The sequence below is a fragment of the Vombatus ursinus genome, unplaced genomic scaffold, assembly GCF_900497805.2.
Source record: "Vombatus ursinus unplaced genomic scaffold, bare-nosed wombat genome assembly UNPS02014903.1, whole genome shotgun sequence".
Taxonomy (NCBI): domain Eukaryota; kingdom Metazoa; phylum Chordata; class Mammalia; order Diprotodontia; family Vombatidae; genus Vombatus; species Vombatus ursinus.
The window spans coordinates 451,578-465,289 of record NW_020954681.1 but is presented as its reverse complement, the minus strand read 5'-3'; the positions used below and the strand labels follow the sequence as shown (position 1 = coordinate 465,289).

The 13,712-nt window shown below is 47.7% G+C and overlaps 1 protein-coding gene across 3 annotated transcripts; it reads right to left on the bottom strand.

The window, feature by feature from the left end:
- Positions 1–606: 606 nt before the first annotated feature.
- On the bottom strand, positions 607–3,994 carry LOC114028950 (SLIT and NTRK-like protein 2). 3 transcript variants are annotated; one of them, XM_027843275.1, is made up of 2 exons: positions 3,914–3,994; positions 607–3,358 (listed from the first exon to the last, which is right to left on the bottom strand). In XM_027843275.1, exon 2 carries the CDS (start codon positions 3,314–3,316, stop codon positions 770–772), a length of 2,547 nt encoding a protein of 848 aa, XP_027699076.1. In that variant the 5' UTR covers positions 3,317–3,358; positions 3,914–3,994; the 3' UTR covers positions 607–769. The 3 variants fall into 3 exon arrangements, with proteins under 3 accessions (XP_027699076.1, XP_027699077.1, XP_027699075.1); XM_027843276.1 differs by having other exon boundaries at positions 607–3,346; positions 3,914–3,988; XM_027843274.1 differs by lacking the exon at positions 3,914–3,994 and adding an exon at positions 3,595–3,676.
- Positions 3,995–13,712: the final 9,718 nt, after the last annotated feature.

Genomic DNA, 13,712 nt, shown 5'->3' with positions numbered 1-13,712 from the left:
AATCATTTAATGAAGGGCTGGTTACCTATAAATCAAGCAAACTCTCTTTTGATTGAATGCAGCTGACATATAGATCTATTTTACATTTTTTTTACTTTCAAAAATACAACACATTTAAAATAGGTTCAATTTATCAAAGCTAAAAGCAACATTTAAGTAATGTACTTAAAGTGCAAAGGCACTTTAACACAAGAGGTGACGCCCAGTGACTTTGCGTGGTAACTGAAAGAGAAATACTGGATATTATTATTTACAAAGGACGTGACAGTCCCAAAAGATCTTTGGAGATCTTTAGCATAACACATTCAGCATCCACTTCTTTAAAAGATTTTTTTTTTTTTTTTGCCTAGCCCCTTCTGGACCTCCTAGAATCTCCCATTCCCCATCTGCACCCTGAAACAACAACAGAACAGATTGGGGGGAGAACAAGAAATAAAGTGAAAAGGGGAAAAAAAAGTCATTGGAGCAACATTCATTTTCAGTGGACAGTTAACTAAGGATGCAAAAAAAAAAAATAAAAACCCCAACCAAAATAAAGTGGAAATAATTTAAGAGGAAAACTTTTGAGAGCAAGAAGCTTGCTTTCCCCCATCCATCACTGATTTTTCAGTTTCCATGTTATTCCTGGAAAAGAAAGACCTCCCCCCAACTTCATTGCCCCCACCCCACAAAAACCAAAAAGCCAATGCACTGAATGTGGCCATCCCCAGCTGTTTCTGTCTTCCCGAGGCAGCCTTCCTTGATACTTTCATTCTCTCTTTCCCTCTCTTCACAGCTGACTGATCGCGGTTTGTTTCTCCAGAACTTCGAGGTAGTCTGGTTCTGTTTGCTGCTTGGCCTGAAGTAAAGGATGTTCGGGTTTGGATTGGTCTGCAAAGTATTTCCTGGGAGTTCCGTATAAAACAGTTTTGTTCAGTCTGTCCTGATTTTGGCGTCGGGATTCATAGGAAGGTGTGAACTGCCGCTTAGGTAAGGTGCAAAAGTTATAGTGGACCACCCCTGCGCTGGGGAGCTCTTTCACTCTCTCTGCAATATTTTGATAGAGTAGCTCCGGCTCTCGTGGGGTGGACTGCTTTTCCAGCAATTCTGATGCACTGATTGTATAAGCCAGAGTGGCTGGCCCTTCCTTCTTGGTGTCCAGATTCCCATAGCTGAACTCTTGGAGGTTTCGGTAGTATGCCACTGGGTCACCTTCCTTCTGCATGTAAATGGGGTTTTGGCACATCTGGCCCACAGGAGGAGGAATGTAGTTATAGACGTGGCCTTCGGTCTTGTCAGCAGCGTCAGCATTGTAAGATCCATACTGCAGTTGGAAGGAACTGATGTCTAAGTTGTTGGTGCTACTGGGCCCACTGGGTACCCCCTTTCGCCGTTTGAGGACAAAGACAAACAAGCCTGCTCCAAAGCAGACAGATAAGATAAAGACCACAAGCAGCCCTAAAATTAAGACAGAGAGTGGAACTTCTGTATGTAGCTCTGGGTATGAGCTGGGAGCCACACTAAGGGATCTTGGGGTGTCTGTGTTATGACTCATGGATAAGATAGTAGCATCTGATAAGTCAGGGTTGTCTGGACAGAGAGTGTCTCTCCCTAAAAATTTCAAGATCTCACCTGCATGTTTGGCTGGAGATTCACAGGTGATCTCATTGATGATGACAGGGGAATTTGCATGCTCTGTCCAGTCTTTCAGTCCCATAATGTCACAGGTACAATCCCATGGGTTTTCTTGCAGATCAATCTGGATAAAAGCTGGGAGCTGATCCAGGACCCCTTTCACTGGCAAGTGGGAGAAATGGTTGTTCCTCAGGTTCAGTCTGGTGAGGGCAGTGCCACCAAACACATTATCTGGTAATGATCTCAGCAAGTTGTTATTCAGAAATAACAGCTGCAAGTTAATCAGTGCATCAAAGGTACAGGGCTTGATCTCTTTAATGATGTTATACTCAAGATAGAGATATTGTAAACTCTGCAACCCCTCAAACATAGAAGGATAAAGAATTTCCAGATAGTTACCATTCAGATAAAGTCTCCGTAAACTGGTTAGGTTTGTAAAAGCACCCTCCTGAATGACTGCTATCCGGTTGTTTCCAAGATGCAACAAATCCAAAGAACTGTATTCTGCGAGGTCATTTTTGTAGACAGTTTGCAAATAGTTCCCTGTAAGATAAAGTTTCTTTGGACTGGTAGGTTTGGGGTGAAGGGCTGAGATATTGGTGAACTTCCTTTCTTGGCAGTTGACATTTAACCCATTGTCAGAGCTCTGGGAGGTACAGACGCAGCTGCTAGGACAGGTGAGGGGCACCGGTGACTTGGTCTGGTACACCATGATAGGTCCAAAGCTCTGCCTATCTTTGGACACGGTGACCCTGGGCGTTGGTCTGTTTCTTGTTTTGGGGGGTCGGCTGGCTTTGGGAGCCCGTGTAGGAGTGAGAGCAGGATTAAGGGTAGGCGACAGCTTCTGCACGTGGGTGTCGGAAAAGGAAGGGTGGTTCACTTTATGATTTGAATCGCTGGCACTCTTCCTGGGACAGAGGTCTTGCCTGGTCAACTGTGTCACGTCTTTCCCATGCAGCCTAAAAGGAGTTTCACAGACAATCTCTCCAACAAAGACTGTTATAGTATCCAGCCAAGCCTTCAGCGGAAGTAAATCACAAGTGCAGTTCCAAGGGTTTTCCTCTAACTGAATTTCCATGATCCCTCCAATGTGTTCCAGGACCCCAGCAAAGGGCATCATCTTCAGTCGATTCCCTCTCAGATCTAAGTGGGTCAGCAGAACAAAGCGGAACACATTATTGGGGAGAGACAGCAGGAGATTGTCATTGAGAATCAGGACCTTGAGCTTATTCAGCTTACTGAAGGCGCCTGCCTCGATGGCACTGATGTAGTTGTAGTCTGCCTGCAGGTACTCCAAACTCTCCAGGCCCAGGAATGTGTCCTCCCTCAAAACTTCCAGTTTGTTGTTGTTAAGGTGGAGTCGCTTGAGAGTTTTCAGGCCACTGAACGCCCCAGTTCGGATCTCTTGCAGCTCATTGTTCCCCAAATGGAGAGTCACTGCGTTGGAGTAATTGACGAACTCATTAGGATAGAGTCTGGTCAGTAAGTTTCCATTGAGGAAAAGCTGGTAGATCCGATACTGGGGGGGCTGGAGCAAGCTCACGGTTGTAAAGCCTTTGTTTTCGCAATTAATATTCAGTACATTTTCCTTCTCCTCGCACAAGCAGCGGATCTTACAAATGTCTTTGCCAGTTTTGCGGCTCTCCGTCTGGAGGATCCCGGCCACGGTTAACACACTGAGCAACCAAACACCGTTCAGCATCTTTATGCACAGTCTATCTGGTTCCGGCACCTACAGTCAAGCCTTTAAGAAGGGGGTTTGGAAGGGTAGGAGTGGGGCAGGATCGGGTAGTGGGGAGAGAGAAACAAGGAGCCCGATTAAAATGGCCAGGAAAAGGGGTGGGGGAGAAAGGGATGGGGTGGGGGTGGGGGGGCGCAGGGAGACAACACGACAGACAGAAACAATTGCTTTGCGAAGCTGTTTCCTCGCCCTCCGCTCTGCCCGCCAACCCGCCCTCCCCGAAACACACAGCCATGCACCTGATTCCCCTCGGGTCCCTGCTGCCAGCGAAGTCATTAGTAACCGAGTTGTCTTACTAAACCGAGCCGCCCTCCTCCTCCTCCTCCTCCTCCGGGGGGTGGGGGGGGGGGGGGGGGAAACCAGGGAAGGGACCGCGGACAGCTCGTCTGTCTCGCAGCAGTAGCAGCAGCGGTAGAAATAGCTTTACTTCTCTTTCTCTAGCTCTCCCCTCTTGCGCAAGGGGGTGGGGAAGGGGAGGGATGGGAAGGCATGGGAAGGGAAGGGGGGGGGAGGACCAAATGGGAAGGACCGCGGAAGGGAAAGGGCTGCGGTACTCACACATCAGGAGAAGATGAGACTCCCCTCCTTTGCGGTGGCCCCGGAGTTTAGCATTTTGGGTGCAAATAGAGAAACCGTTGGGGAAAGCAGCCTGGAGAAGACGCCACTTCTTGCAGACGGAACGGTTTGCTTGACCGGGGGTGGGAAGGGGAGGGGGAACTAGTGGGTTTGGGGTGATGAGGGGAGGGGGAGGCGTCCTGGGGGTTTGGGGCTCTGGGGTACAACCCAAAGTCTTGGCGGTGGGCAGGCAGGAGGGGGCGAGGCGAGCGGCGGAGCCGCGGGAAGTTTGGCCACCTGGCGCCCGGCTGGCTGTGCGTGTGCGCTGGGCGCGGGCGGACGGCGGGGTGCGGGGGTGGGGGGGCGCTGGTGCGGAGCGCCGCGGGCTGCTGACTCCGCCGGGCGGCTGCTGGGGTTGCGGTGGTGGCGGCTCGGTTCCCTTCCTCCGGCTGGCAGCGGCTGCTGTCTGGGCGCCGTTCAGTTTGAATTTGAGAGGCTTTTGCAGGCTCCCTCGGACCTAGCTGGGGGTGACGTCACGCCCGGGAATGGGGCTGCTGGGGGTAGGGGGGAGGCAGATAGGGGGAGAGGATCGAGGCGGGGGCGGGGGCGCAGTTCGTTCACCGGGCCGCGGTGAGACCCGGGGAAGCCCGTTAACGCTGTTCCTCTTCCTCGCGAGTGGCTTGGCAAAGGAGCTCGACATTCACTCTGTGCGTCGATTTCTCTTGAACTCCTCCACCTCCGAGCAGACGACGCGCAACTCCTTGTGTGGGGGTGTCCAGAAAGGAAAATGCGAAAAGCGGAGCTGGCTAGGTTCCCCCGCACCTCTCCCCCGGCCCCTCCTCGCCTCTGCTTCTTCCACCCACCAGTCAGCACCTCCACACCAGAGCGGAGGTCTGGGGGAGTGGCTTGGTCATTCCTAGGATGTCTCCTCCCAGATTCCCAAGGCAGAAGTCAAATGGAGGGGGGGTGTAGATAGAGGAAGGGGATGGAGGGAGAAGTCTCGGGGGAATGTTTGAGAGGTAATGTTGGTGATGCTAGATGTGCATGTGTGTGTGTGTGTGTGTGTGTCTCTGTGTATGTCTGTGTGTGTCTGTGTATGTCTCTGTGTGTGTGTGTCTCTGTGTATGTGTGTGTCTGTGTATGTCTCTGTGTGTGTGTGTGTGATTGAGAGAGACAGAGAGAGAGAGAGAGCAGAGTTCCAAGGGCTTTTGTGTTATATACCCAGAGCTGGGTTTCAGAGCTAAAAGGATCCCTTCCAGGGTGGTGGCTGGAGGGTTTTTTTTTCCCCCTCTGCAGACTGAAAGCAACCTCTGAAAGCCGCAGCTAGTTTTTGGAAGGGGTCGAGCTGGGAGGTGGAGGGAGGTGGGGGAGAGTGATTTCCCTAAAGTTTAAGATCCGCCAAAAAATGACGCTTAACCTGATTCTCTTTGTGGGAAAGGAGCTGAATAAGTAGGTGTCAGAAAAAAAGTCGCTGCCACAGTAGGGAGCAAACAAAACCTACTGTGTTGGGTTTACTATTAAAACCACTTGCTAGGCTAGACTAGGGGGAGGGGGTCAGAACGAGAAAGAAAGGGCAATGCATGGGGGTGGGAAGAGGGACAGAGGGATGGAGGGGAGCCTCTTAGTCAAACTGGGCTGGGACCCTGAGAATTCAGTTTCCTCTGTTTCTGATTCCTAAGCAAAGGGCCAGACCCGTGCAGGAAGCTCCAGGTCTGGCTTCTGGGCACGAGGCTTGAACTCTGTGCTGGGGATGAGGAGGGAGAAGGCAGCCAGGGCCTGAGGTGGGCTGAGCTTCAGAAGCCCAGAGAAATGAAAAAGCCCCGAGGAGAGAGGCTGGGCAAGGAGGGATGTTAGCATTGGCTCGGCTCAAGCTCTCTAGCTTGCTTTCCTTCTCTCCCTCCCGCCACCTCATCCCCAATGTAGCAGGTTTGCTTCACTAGCTCCCCGGCATCTAGAGCCAGTGCACACTGCAGGAAGAAGCTAATCCCTGGCTGGGGCAGGAGTGGGGCTCATGCATGGTTGGGGGCTGCCCCTCCAGCTGAAACCTGGCTGTTCTGTGTAGGAAGAGGAAGGCTCTGGAAGCCTAGCCCTGGGGACAGATAGGTCCCAGTGTTTCCTCCCTCTCTCCCTTTACAACCTTCTGAATTTCCCCAGATTTTTAGGCTTTGTAGCCTTTTCCACAACGTTAACCTGGGAGCTAATTTTAATCGTTTAGGCACTGGGGGTGGGGTGGAGTGGATAACCTGTGGCAGTCAAGACAACTATGGGTGGTTTCTTTTTGCCTCTTCCACCTTCCCTTCTTCCTTCCTTTTCTTCGTCTTACCCCCCCCCCCCCCCCCCTCTTCCTCCCTTTTCCTCCCCCCCCCCCCCCCCCCCCACTTTCTTTCTGCCTAGACCTTAAAGCCTGTCTTCCACCCGGCTAAGCACCCACACAATTTGGTACTGATCACTGTTGAGCGCTGAGGAGATGCTAGGCTCTTTCCATGGAAGAGAAGGGGTTGGGAAAATCCTGGAGGCAGCAGAGTGAGCGGGGTAGGGGCTGCCGATTGGGGTGATCTTAGCTGCTCCCCTCTCATTACTCTCCATGCTCAGTGCCGATCATTCCTTCTCACTGCAGCCACGGAGCTGTTCAATCCTTGGAAATCAGGGCAGCTCGAGGTCCCGGGGAAGGGGCTGGTAGTCGGATCCCTAGGTACTGCTCTCTACCTGGCTCACTGCAGGGATTTGTACGAGCAGAAATAGCCAAGTGAGTTCTCTTTAGTAGAAAGTAAACTGAGGTCGGCTTGAGGAAGGATACTTGCCCTACACATTTTTTTGAGGAGGGGAGGCATGGCAGCGGGTAGGGGAGAGAAAAGGAATGTAGATGACAGTTGGAGTCTGTAGATTTAACGGTAGCAGTGTGTATGGATAGCATGCCATGCATATATTGATTTCAGACGGGTGACTGAGGAGATGCTTGTGCCAATTAGGGGTGCCAGAACCTGTCTGCAATTATTTAGTCAAATGCAAATATAATAAACCATGAGAGGCGGAAGAATGCACTGGATAGGAGGGGGTCTTGGAGTACAGAAGACTGGGGTTCAAAGACTATGTGTCACTGCCTCAGACACATACCAGCTGGGAGGCTATAGGCAAGTTAATAGTTTCTCAGTGCCCCTATTATAAATTGCAAAAGAGCAGGTGATCTATACCAGTGGAGGGACTTTTCACTTTGATAGTCCTCCACATTGATGAAATCACAAGGCTAAATCTAAATCAATAAACAAATAAAAAGCATTTTAGAAGAGGTTCTCATTCTATTGCTTTCACTGGATTGAAAAAACAAGTAGTCCTAAATATGTTCTAAGTTCAAAGATGACAATACTGACACAATTTATTCATTAAAGCAACAGAACATGAGGAGGGGAGGAAGCATTACTGTTCCTTTAAAAACAACCACTACCACCTTTTTTCTCTCGTCTTTTTTCCCATATGAATAACCTCCTATGAGGCTCTAAGTTCCGTAGTGGTTTTCAATAATAATAATAACAATAACAATAATAATTATAATAACTGACATTATCAAGGGAGTTTGGCTCAGCAGCCAGAGTCTGCCTTTGAGTCAAGAAGAGCAGAGTCCAAAGTCTCCAAGCGAATGGGGGTGTGTCCACTCCCCTCCCCCTCTCCCACACAATCACTGGATCTCTCAGTGTCCTGGGCCCTCTAAGACCATCTGAAGCTTCCTAGGAGCTGCTGCCATGTACTTTCTCACTCCCAGTTCTCCTGACAGGAATGAAATTCCAGGTTCTGTAAAATAACAGCAACCAACCACCTGGCAAGCACAGGGGACCTGGAAGTTCACCAAGTGCTGCCTGGCTTTAAGTATGCACCGTGAAACAACCCCTGTTGTACAAATGAGGAAATTTAGGCTAAGAGATTAAGGAACAGGGACAGGGCCATTAAATCAATCAAACCAATAATCATTTATTAAGGGCCTACTATGTGCCAGAAAAAGTCACAAGACTGGGATTTGAACCCAGGTCTTGATGACTTTATCCATGAGGCAAGCAAGGATGCAATTCCTATGAATGAAAAATTATTTGTTAAGCAAAGTTAACCAAGCACTCAGTCTTTTTTGCTGAATTGTAACTAATAACTGAACCCTTAAAATACATTTTTTCCCCAAAGAGTGAATGTGGGAAGGAGCTGGGGGGCTAGGGGCAGAAAGGGCTGGACAAAAAGGACAGACTATTTGAGGACACAGACAGTTGGGATGATAGATTTTATGGGACGATGTCTTCTCCTGAACGTTGGTCAGCTTCCCCTGAGATGTATTCGACACCCCTCACGATGTTTTTCAGTTCTGTTCCTGAAGCCGCCACCGCAGCTATACAGGCATTAAAAAAAAAAAACCTTCAGCATAAAATAAAACCTCTATCTTAAATAAGTTTCATTACTATTGTTGCTGCTGGGCAGCAACAATTTGAGAGAAAGAGAAAAAGAGAGGGAGAGGGAGAGGGAGAGAGAGACAGAGACAGAGACAGACAGAGAGAGACAGAGACAGAGACAGACAGAGACAGAGACAGAGACAGACAGAGACAGAGAAATTTTTAAAAGGAAAGAAAAGGATAAGGAAGGATGAAGTCACTGACCAAGTTGAGGCTGAAATAATACAAATAATTTTATGTATACAAACCTCTGTTAACCAGAGCATAGAAGTCCACTGCCTCCATTTTGCGGAGCCCAATAAAAACTAGGATCAGACCGTGAAGTTTGGCAGAGACTAAATGAATGCCGAACCAGGTCAGGAGTGTGTTTCCCTACTCTTAAGTTTTTCGTTGTCTAGAACCCAATGTAGATTTGGAGCCCAATGCAGATGGGGTCCTGATAGCCTTGTGATCTCTTGAGAGTCAGGGCCACTAAATACAGCAGCCTTGAAAAGGGAGGCCTAGCTCTACAACTGGAACGGACCTCAGAAGCCATCTAGTCCAACTCCCTCACTTTACAAATGAGTAAACTGAGGCACAGTGAGGTTAAATGATTGTGTAAGGTTACACAATCAGTGAGCCTGGGGGGTGGGATTTCAATCAAAGTTCTCTGCCTCTGGAGGCAGGGCTCTAGTCACTTGGCCTGTTCCTAAGGCCTCTGCAGAGGGGTGAAGGGTGGATGTGCATGGCCAGGGAGGATCAGGAGGGGTCTTATCCAGGTACATTGGCGGCAGAAGATAGAACCATCTGTCCCAGCCTCTCTTATGTGGAATACAGCTTCCTTGCATTCAACCCATGTTTCCCGGGAGGACTAAAAGGAAGGATTAGAGGATTTAAAGCTGTTATGAGTCCAGTTCCCTCAGGGGCAGTGTGGTAGAATCCATCTACAGCTGGACTTGAAGCCAAGAAAACCTGAGTTCAAGTCTTACTTCTGACATTTATTAGCTGTGTGATCCAGGCCAAGTCACTTCTGAGACTCTATTGCCATAGCTCTGAAATGGGGATAATACCCATATAACCTACCTCACAAAGTTGTGAGGAGGCTCAAAAGATAGTTCTGCAAAACTGTTCAGAAGGGGAAAGTAAAGTCTGGACACATGCCCAAGGGCACGCAGCTACAAAAAGGAGGAGCCAGGATTCAAATTCAGGGCTTTCCTATTGTACCACTGCCTAGGAAAAGCTCAAAGTCATCATTTCTTATGAGAGCTGCTTTCTAGAAAGCAGGTGGGGGTGGCATAAGGACCTGATCCAAGAAGGGGAAAACAGAAAAACAAGTGTATGAGAGTGTGTGTGTGTGTAGATGTCACTTAAAGTCTGAAAAACCAATAGAGAAGAAAATAATGGGGAGGTGGGGGGAGGGTCTGATCTGGTCTTGGCACTGTCCTGGCCCCTCTTATCTTCTCTCTCCATATTGTTTCACTTAATGATCTCATCGCTTCCCATTGATTCAATGATCACCTCTATAAAGATGATTCTCAGATTTATTCGTTCAGCCCTGACCTCATCTCAGATTTCCAAATGCCCATCGTAAACATCTTAAACTTAACATGTCTGGAGTTGAACTCATTACCTTTTCCCAAAAAACCCTCCCCCTTCCAGACTTCCCTATTACTGTCAAGGGTACCACCATCCTACCAGTCAACCAGACTCAAAATCTAGGAGTCATCCTGGACTCCTCATTCTCTCTTGCCCCTCGTATCCAATATGTTTTGTGCACACTCCCCCTTGTCTCCTCTAACACTACCACCATCCTTGTCACTTCATGCCTAGACTATTCCACTTATTCCAATAGCCTACTGGTTGGTCTCCCTGCCTCATGCCTCTTTCCATTCCATCCATCCTCCATTCAACAGTCAAGTTAACCTTCCTAAAGCACAAGTCTGACCATGTCACTGCCCCCCTCACTCCAATCAACTCCAGTGGCTCATATATAGAATCCTGTTTGGCTTTTAAATCTCTCTAGAGCCTGGCCTCTTCTTATCTTTCCAGTCTTCTTACACCATATATGAACAATACTCCCACCTTTGAGCCAGTGTCACCGGCTCTTTTGTTCTTACACAAGACAATCACCTCTCAACTTGGATCATTTTCACTGGCTCTTTCCCATGCCTAGAACTCTCTTCTTCCTCACCTCTGCCTCCTAGCTTCTCCTGCTTCATTCAAATACCAGCTAAAGTGTTTTCTCTAGAAATTCTCTTCCAGTCCTCCTTAACGTCAATGCCTTCCTCTGAGATCATTTCCAAACTACCCAGTAAATAGCCTGTTTGTACATAGCTGTTTGCACGCCGTCTCCTCCCTTAGACTATGAACTCCTTGACTGGAGGGACTGTGTTTTGCCTTCTGTTTGACATCCCCAGCATTTAGCAGTGCCTGGCACATAGTAGGTACTTAATAAATAAACTTAATAAACTGACTGATGTAGTGTTAATTAGCACATTGTACTAATTCATGAGATGGTGACAATGAATGACTCATCCATTTCTTTATTTCTCCAATAGTCTGCAGTTTCTTGGGAACAGTCCCAGGAAACACCAGAGCACTGGTCACCCAGGGAACTTGAGAAAAAGGCTCAAATGTATACTACTTCACAATTTTACCTAGGTGCTACAAAAGTGTCTTCCAAAAACCTGGGCACTGGTCTTTTAAAATAATCACTTCAACCTCCTCCAGTGCTCAATTTTTTGCTGGCCTAGGGAAAGGAGCAGCAGGCCTGAGTTGGGAGCCTGGGGTTAAAGGTCTGGCTCTGCCACTAACACACTGTGTGGCCTTGGTCAACTACCATGCCCACTCTGGGCCTCAGGTTCCTTCTCTATAAGATGAGGGTATTGGACAAGACATTCCTCCAGGTACTGGTCCAACTCTAATGTTTTCTTTTCACTGCTGTGACCTAAGGAGAGAGAAGGCAGAAATGGCAGCCCTCTGACCTTTTTAGTTTAGTTGTTTTGGTTTTTTTTGAGGCAATTGGGGTGAAGTCACTTGCCCAGGGTCACACACCTAGTAAGTGTCTGAGGCCAAATTTGAACTCAGGTCCTTCTGATTCTATCTACTGTGCCACCTCACTGCCCTACCCCACAACCCTTTTGATACTTTTGCAGCAGATCATAGACCAGGAGATTTTATTTGTAGTCACAAATAGATAAATAAGCCAACTATCAAGAAGACTAAGGTTGAGAGAAGGCAAAGGTCAGGGAAGAAGTCAGAAAGCCCCTGCGGATAATTTTCTGGGGACCAGATGTCCATATTAGTTTACTTGAATGAGCTGGTTATTATCAGAAAAAAAATCCTGTAGGAATCAGGTCATGATCACTTATTCCTCTATAGCACTATAAAGAAAATGGCTCCTGGGATGTGCCTAAGAGGTCCTATAATGAAATGATCCTCTCAATAAAGGGGGTGGCTAGATGACATCTGTGACTGTCATAGTACCCCCCCCCCCTTTTCTCCCCCCCCCCCCCCACTCTCATCCTTTTCTTCAAACCCTGAGTTGCAGCTACTCGGGCTACCTCCTCCACCATGTCCTCTGATCTACCCGGAAAGACTACAGGGTCAGAAAAACATGAGAATCCCCCTCACCAGAAAACCCAGTTACCAAGATGGTAAGGATGGAAGAGCTTATCTCAAATAGTATTAATAATTGGGCTGTGATTTTAGTACTTCTAAATTTGCAAAGTGCCTACTTCATTGGAAGCCTACTAGGTAGAAACTACAGGAATTCATATTCCCATTTTGTAGATGAGAAAACTGAGGCTCAGTGAGATCGAATGCATTATCCCAGAGCCACACAGCAGGGATTATTATCCCTGGCTAAAGAAGAGGAGACTAAGGTCCAAACAGCTAGTAAACTACAAAGAGAAAATGCAGCCCGAGGTTTTACTGCCTCCAAGCCCAGGACTCTGTCTGCTAAGTAGCAAGAGGACTCCAGTTCCCCACCCCTATTTGCATTTTTCTCCTTTTCCTTAGCAACTTTACTTGGGCTTCCTGGAAGACACTTTCATTCCTTCTCCTCTCCATTTTTTCTTTAGGGGAGATTTTGTTGTTGTTGCGATTTTGTGAATTGAAAAAGGGGAGGAGGTCAGGGTTTGGTGGGTAAAACAGGGAAGGCCATAGATTCTTAGCCTGGGGTAGATTAATTTTTTGACAACATATTTTGATAGCTATCATACAATCTAATTGACTTCCTTTGTAATCCTATGTATTTGTTTTTCTGCATTTAAATGCAAGATTCTGAGAAAGACTCCAAAGGCTTCCCCAAAGGGCCCAGGGGGTCCCGGACACAAGAAACGGTTGGCCATTGGGATAAGAGGTCCACTAGTGCCCCTCTCCACATTCCCTTGGTCAGAGAGATACAATTGCCTTCTGATAATTTAGGCAGGGGGTGGAGAGCTTATTTAACGTCCCCAAGTTGTCTCCCTGAGGTCTAATCCCGGGGAAGAGCTGCCTCCATTGAAACAATTGCTGCCTCGTCCGTCCCCTTCTACACTTCACAGGAAGATCCCAAGAAACCCAAGCCTGCAAAACAACAAGGTGCATTCTGGGAGGGTTGAGATAGGGGTGACTATTTGCATGCCATTAACTTAGCAAATTGCAAAAACTTGGCTCTTATGGTAATGAATTTGCAATGAAAGCTTTTAGGCCTGTAAAGTTTCCAAGGTTCCTTTCTGTGCATTTCAACTACATCCTCCCTACAACAATGCCTTCTTACTCACCCTTCTCCAGCCCCTCTGCTTCTTGGGCTTTCTTCATGCCAAAAACATTGAGAGTTGTTTTCTTGGTGGCCCACAAGGATTTTTCCCCCTATACATTTTGTGAAAGTCATATTTTAAGCATATGCACGAATCTACAAGCACGTGAGCATATATGCTCGCTCCATTAAGAATCCCAAAGATGGTAGCAGGGAATAAGGTGTTTGCAGATGCACCGTTCATTCTGGTGTATTCTGGATCAGAAAATACTTGGAATATGCCTGTCATTCAAACAAGCAATTTAAAAATAAAGCTGTGCTCACATATTCATGTATATAGGGCATTTATAGTTATGTGGTCGGGTTTATCATTACTCTTCTTCTTCTTATTGTTATTATTACTTTGGTTCAGATCTGTGATTTCAGCAGGGTCGGGGAAACCTCAGCCTTTTATAGAGGTCAACAACCCATCAATAATTTCTGGTCGGGGGCTTGGAGGGGCCAAGTGACTTAGCTTAGGGTCCCATAGCTTGGCCGATGTAGTGCCTCAAGGGCAAGTCTCGAACCCAGACCTTTGGAACTCTAATGCCAGTCCATTCCACTCTATACTGGGTTGCCTCTCATTTACCACTGCAGGATTTTGAAAACAAACTGG